The 6283-nt window shown below is 35.3% G+C and overlaps 1 protein-coding gene across 1 annotated transcript; it reads right to left on the reverse strand.

Moving 5' to 3' along the window:
* Window positions 1-3191: 3191 nt before the first annotated feature.
* On the reverse strand, window positions 3192-4361 carry LOC138930886 (dynein light chain 1, cytoplasmic-like). The gene is made up of 2 exons (XM_070291275.1): window positions 4335-4361; window positions 3192-3616 (listed from the first exon to the last, which is right to left on the reverse strand). The coding sequence occupies exons 1-2, from the start codon at window positions 4359-4361 to the stop codon at window positions 3260-3262; spliced, it is 384 nt and encodes a 127-aa protein (XP_070147376.1). The 3' UTR covers window positions 3192-3259.
* Window positions 4362-6283: the final 1922 nt, after the last annotated feature.

Below are 6283 nucleotides of genomic sequence, written 5' to 3' on the forward strand. Positions count from 1 at the left end.
CTATTCACTTCATGTAAATGATCCACATTCACAATAGTCTTCTAATTTTTGGCTTTGAGAGAAATGGTATGCTCATCATGAATGAAAAATGTACTCTTTTGTTAGAATTAGTATCTTGGGGAACTGGCCAAGTTCCAATTTGCTACCTAAAAATGACTGAGTCAGCTGTATTCTTCCTCACTTCTTGTTTAAACCTGCTGAGCTGTGTGGTAGCCTGGTGGTCTGCCTGTCACATATTTCTTTAAGTGTGACTTTGTTCTTGAGGAGAGTGAAAGTACAGGAAGTTGATTCATGATATTTAGGGATTCTTGATGTTACAAAGTACTGAGTTTCCCAATTCAATGGAATAGTGGATTGCTCCATCAAATCTATTCTATTCTTAATTTTATTTAACTGAAAAAAAAATGTTAGTTCATCTATGTATTATTTGCTTTAGCACTTCCATCATGCCAGGTACTTGCCTAAGTCTAAGGCAGAGAGCATACCTTCCCAGAGCTTACAGGACAGGAGTTTTTACTCCTGGAATCAACTGGGGACTTAAAAATGTACTTCAGTCTGAGTTTCATTCTTAGAGATTCTTATTTAATACCAATTTTTAAAAGCTCTGCAGATGATTCTAATATTTAACCAAAGATGAGATCCATAGGTATAGGGTAGCAGTTGTCAGCCTATGATCCCAAACCAACAACATCAACACCAGTATTACCTAGGAACTTGTTAGAAATGCACATCATTGGGCCACACTCTTATCTTACTAAATCAAAAACTCTAGAAGCGAGGCCCAACAATCTGAGTTTTAACAAGCCCTATAGGTCAATGATCTGCAAGCTTTTCCTATTAAAGGTCATATTGTACATAATTTTGGAGAAGTAAATGGTAACCCACTCCAGCACTCTTGCCTGGATAATCCCATGGACAGAGGAGCCTGGTAGGCTACCGTCCATGGGATCGCAAAGAGTCGGACACAACTGAGCGACTTCACTTTCAATTTTCACTTTCATGCACCGGAGAAGAAAATGGCAACCCACTCCAGTGTTCTTGCCTGGAGAATCCCAGGGATGGGGGAGCCTGGTGGGCTGCCATCTATGGGGTCACACAGAGTTGGACAGACTGAAGCGACTTAGCAGCAGCAGCAGCAGTACATAATTTAGGTTTGTGAACCATAGGTTCCTGTTGCAAAACTCAACTCTGCCATTAATGCACTAAAGCAACCATAGACAATATATAAAAAGATGACTATGGCTGTGCTCCAATAAAGCTTTATTTATATAACAGGGAGTTGGGCTGGATTTGGTGCTTGAACAATCATTTGTTGACCTCAGCTCTAGATGATTCTGATACATAGTCAAAAATGTTACCAGATATGATAGATTATGTTTTAGGGAAGCAAAGGGTGTCAAGACAGTGCAATAGAAGACACTTAACTTGATTTGCTGGGTGAGAAAAAGATTCAAATAAAAAGTATCAGCTAGTAAGAGTTAGATAAAAGGCAAGAATAGGGCATTCTTGGCAGAGGGAGCTTTCATGCCACATTTCCTGAATATGTACCCTATCCATTCAGACTTGCCTTCTTATTGTCTTACTGATCTGTGAGGGATACCTATGTCTCCATGAATTTTTATGACACTTCTCCTTCTTAGAATGTCTTTTCTTTTCTTCATATCCGCTTTAGTCTTACCTATTCTTCAAGGTTCAGTTCAGATTGTAAAGGAAATTTAAAATGCCTTTGCTGTCTCCATATATGTGAGATGTCAGACTGACTCCAGTTGCTCATGAGAAGGCAATGCAAAACCTTTAGGTTAAAGAGCAAGAGAGCTGCTGAAATAAACTGCAAATTTGCAGGTCATATTGGAAGGAGTCAAATACTTTAGGTGAAATTGATGGATAAATATTTAGTATTCAAAGACTTTAAGCAAATAACAAGAAATTTAAATTGCTACAAGAAGGAGGCATTCCAGAGAACAAACTACATGGGATGAGATGAATGTTGCACACATACAAAAGAGAAACCAGACTAGACTAAAGTAGTCTAATAAATACTTTAAACCATTATAAAGATTATTAGCTCTTCTTTAGTGAAGAAAAATGAAGGCTGATAAACACTTCATGGAGGTTGATATTTTACCATTCAAAGTAAATGTTTTTACTTTTCAATATAGATAGTGAATAAATATTTTTTATTATCCCAAAGTATTAAAAACATTTAATTTCTACATTGAAATACCTTTTATATACTTTCAAATCAATACGCCTACACCAGGCAGACCTTACTTGACTATTTAGACTTGATTGCTTAGATTAGGCAAAATTAGAGAAGTAGTCTCCCTTGTAGGATTCTGTCTCATTGAGGCTTACTTCATTTTGAGTCTGCTACAAGTTACACAAAAGCATGGAAAAGACAGATAGGGTGAATGAGAGTGAGCAAGAGAGAGAGAGGGAAGTGTGTTTATAAGGTTAATTAAAAAAATATTTTGATAGAAGCCATAAGAAAATGATAGGAGTCATGTTATGGCTGGAACTAGAAAATGTAAGACTTTATATGCTCTGCTAATTGGTTTAGAATTTATCCTGACAGATATAGTGAGACATTTATATTTAAACATTCAAAGGGAGTGATGTGATTAATCTTATATTTTACAAAGAAACTCTAAAAATTATGTGGAGGAATAAACTGGAGAGAGGTAATCATGGACAGGGAGAAGATAGTAAATTCCATTTTGGGTATGTTGTATTGAGGTACCTCTGAAACATAGGTGATTTTCCCTCACCATCTCAAAACTTCTGCATCAGTTTGTTAACTGGAGTCTTTTATTAAACTACTCACCTAATGAACTGAAAATTAACTATTAATAATCACATATTCATTAGAAAAAACAGAAATATTAAATCAAAAAATAATTTTAGTGAACTCAACTAAAATTGAACCACTTCACTTTATAAATAAGAGTTATAACTATAAGAATTTTTTTCACATTTCTTCAACAGATTTATTTCTTTAAAGGAATGGATTTTGAAGAGAGAAAACATGGGGCAGAGAAGTATGGAATATAAAATAAATACAAATGTAAGATGTTTTGCTAATTGCTTTATAACCACAACAAACTAGTACAGAGAATGCCCTGTACAAAACACAATAGAGGTTCAAAGATGAAGGTGTTCCCTTAAGCAAGGCTGAAGACTTTGGTCTCTGGTATTTGGAATTTAGTCTGCAGTCCTTGTTTTTAGATGGATCACTGGGTGTGTAGCACAGTCCATGCTTTTAACCAGATTTGAACAGGAGAATGGCCACTTGGTCCAGGTAGAAGTAGATGAAGTGTTTGGTTTCATGTGACACATAACTAACAAAATTCCTCCCCACAGTGCAGTGCCAGGTGGGGTTGTACTTCTTGTCAAACTCCTTTTTGGTATGGGCCACAGTGTCCTTCTCTATATTATATTTCTCCAATGCCTGAGTAGCACACTCCACCGAGTCCTGTTGTATCTCCTCCGATATATCAGCATTCTTGATCACGGCCTTTCCATCGCACACAGTTACCAAGGAGCAGGGGCTGGCCAACTGCAACAGTCTCCTGGGGGAAGGGCTAGCAAGGCTCACACCTGTGTAGAGAGACAGTTGCTACCGAAGCCGTGGCACATCTATAAGAAATTTTATGTAAGCTTCATGGTAATTGCAAAGAGAAACATTTGTGGTAGAGAAGCTAAAAGAGAAATAAATCAAAGCCTACTGCTAAAAATGGCAATCCACTCTCAATATTCTTGCCTGGAAAATTCCATGGACAGAGGAACCTAACAGGCTACAGTTCGTGGGGTTGCAAACAGTCGGACTCAACTGAGTGACTAACACACACTGCTAAAAAAGTTGTTAAATCAGAAATGAAGACCCCAACAAAGGAAGGCAAAAAAGGAATTATAAAACAGACAGAAAACAATTACCAAAATGGTAATGGTAAATCCTTACTTATCAATAATTACCTTAAATGTAAATGGATTAAATTTCCTATGAAATGACAAAGTGACTGGATGGATACAATGCATGATCCAACTAAAATGCTGCCTACAAGAGACTCACATTAGTATTAAGGATGCATATAGGCTGAAAATAAGGAGATGGCAAAAGATAATCTTTGCAATAATAATTAAAATAGATCAGGGGTGCTAATAGGTGCTTAGTCACTTCAGTTGTGTCTGACTCTTAGCAATCCCATGAACTGTAGCCCTGTCCATACAATTCTCTAGGCAAGAATACTGGAATGGGTAGCCATTTCCTTCTCCAGGGAATCTTCTCGATCCAGGGATCAAACTCAGGTCTCCTGAATTGAAAGCAGATTCTTTACCATCTGCACAACCAGAGAAGCTGCCATGATCAGGGATAACTATACTTAAATCAGAAAAAATAATCATTGCATTAAAAGTTGTCCTAAGAGACAAAGAAGGTCACATACAATGGTAAAGAGGTCAATATGTCAAAAGGATATAGCACTTGTACATATATTGCACAATGTCATAAAACCTAAATATATAAAGCAAATATTAACAAAACTGAATGGAAAAATAGCAATGCAATAATAGTTGGGAATTTAATACACCACATTTATCAATTAGCAGATCATCCAGATAGATGAGTAATATGTAAAAAAAAAAGACTTGAACAACAATGTAAACCAAATAAACAGAGGAAATATACACAGAACTTTCTACACAACAGAAGCAGAATATGCATTCTTCTCAAGTCCATAAGGGATATTCTACAGGATAGATCACGTTAGGTCACCAAACAAAATTGGAATCATATTGAATATCTTTTCCAATCACAATGGAATGAAACTAGGTATCAATAACAGGAGAAAAATTGAAAAGTTCATAAATATGTGGAAATTTAATAACACTCTACTGAACAGAAAATAGTTCAAAAATAAAAAAAGTCAAAAGGAAAATAACAGCATTTTGAGACAAATGCAAATGGAAACACACTGTACCAAAATTTATAGGATCCATTTAAAGCACTTCTAAGAGAGAATTTTATAGCAATAAACAGCTATATTAATAAAAAAGAAATATCTCAAAAAATTCAACCTTATACCTCAAGGAACTAGAAAAAGAAAGTATTTTTCCTTTTGAATATTTTTTTTTGTTATAACACCCTACTTTTATGTGTGTATGTGTGTGTGTGTGTGTAGCAAGAGGTATGTAGACATACAATACAAATACACTATTTTATGCACAAAACATCCTATGTAATAGTTAGTCAAAGTTAAATTCTAAAAATAGCTGGGTAATTCTACATTAACCAAACCTGAATCAACAGAAAAAAACCTCTCGTGTATTTTTATGGTTATACTTTACATGATTGGTCAAATTGGACTGAATTTTGCATCAAAAGTAAACATTTAGTATATGAGTTTCAGATTGTGTGTATAATTGAATATTATCCACTCTATTTAACTAGCATTAGCCATTAATCAACCATTGGATACTGGGTGTAATATTTGCACATATTCCCATGTAATCATCATGCGGATAAGTTTATAAACATCATGGAGCATTTGAGAAGCTCTGATTATAAATGTATTCCCCGAATTTAAAGTAAACATGGTAAAATACTTTTGTCAAAATACTTTTTTTAATATAAATTTATTTATTTATTTATTTATTTTCATATTTTTATTTTTTATTTTTTAATTTTTTAATAATTTTTTTAATTTTAAATTTATTTATTTTAATTGTAGGTTAATTACTTTACAATATTGTATTGGTTTTGCCATACATCAACATGAATGCGCCACAGGTATACAGGTGTTCCCCATCCTGAACATCCCTCCCTCCTCCCTCCCTGTATCATCCCTCTGGGTCATCCCAGTGCACCAGCCACAAGCATCCAGTATCATGCATTGGACCTAGACTGGCGATTCATTTTATATATGATATTACACATGTTTCAATGCCATTCTCCCAAATCATCCTACCCTCTCCCTCTCCCACAGAGTCCAAAACACTGTTCTATACATCTGTGTCTCTTTTGCTGGCTCGCATACAGGGTTATCGTTACCATCTTTCTAAATTCCATATATATATGCATTAGTATACTGTACTGGTGTTTTTCTTTCTGGCTTACTTCACTCTGTATAATAGGTTCCAGGTTCATCCACCTCATTAGAAATGGTTCAAATGTATTCTTTTTACTGGCTGTGTAATACTCCATTGTGTATATGTACCACTGATTTCTTATCCATTCGTCTGATGATGGATATCCAGGTTGCTTCCATGTCCTGGCTATTATAAACAG

The sequence above is a fragment of the Ovis canadensis genome, chromosome X, assembly GCF_042477335.2.
Source record: "Ovis canadensis isolate MfBH-ARS-UI-01 breed Bighorn chromosome X, ARS-UI_OviCan_v2, whole genome shotgun sequence".
Lineage (NCBI taxonomy): Eukaryota > Metazoa > Chordata > Mammalia > Artiodactyla > Bovidae > Ovis > Ovis canadensis.

Coding starts and splice junctions, on each gene's coding strand:
- LOC138930886 (XM_070291275.1), bottom strand. CDS start 4,361: ATGGCAGCTTCTCTGGTTGTGCAGATG. Junction 3,617..4,334: donor CTTCTCTGGTTGTGCAGATG/GTAAAGAATCTG, acceptor CGGCTTCGGTAG/CAACTGTCTCTCTACACAGG.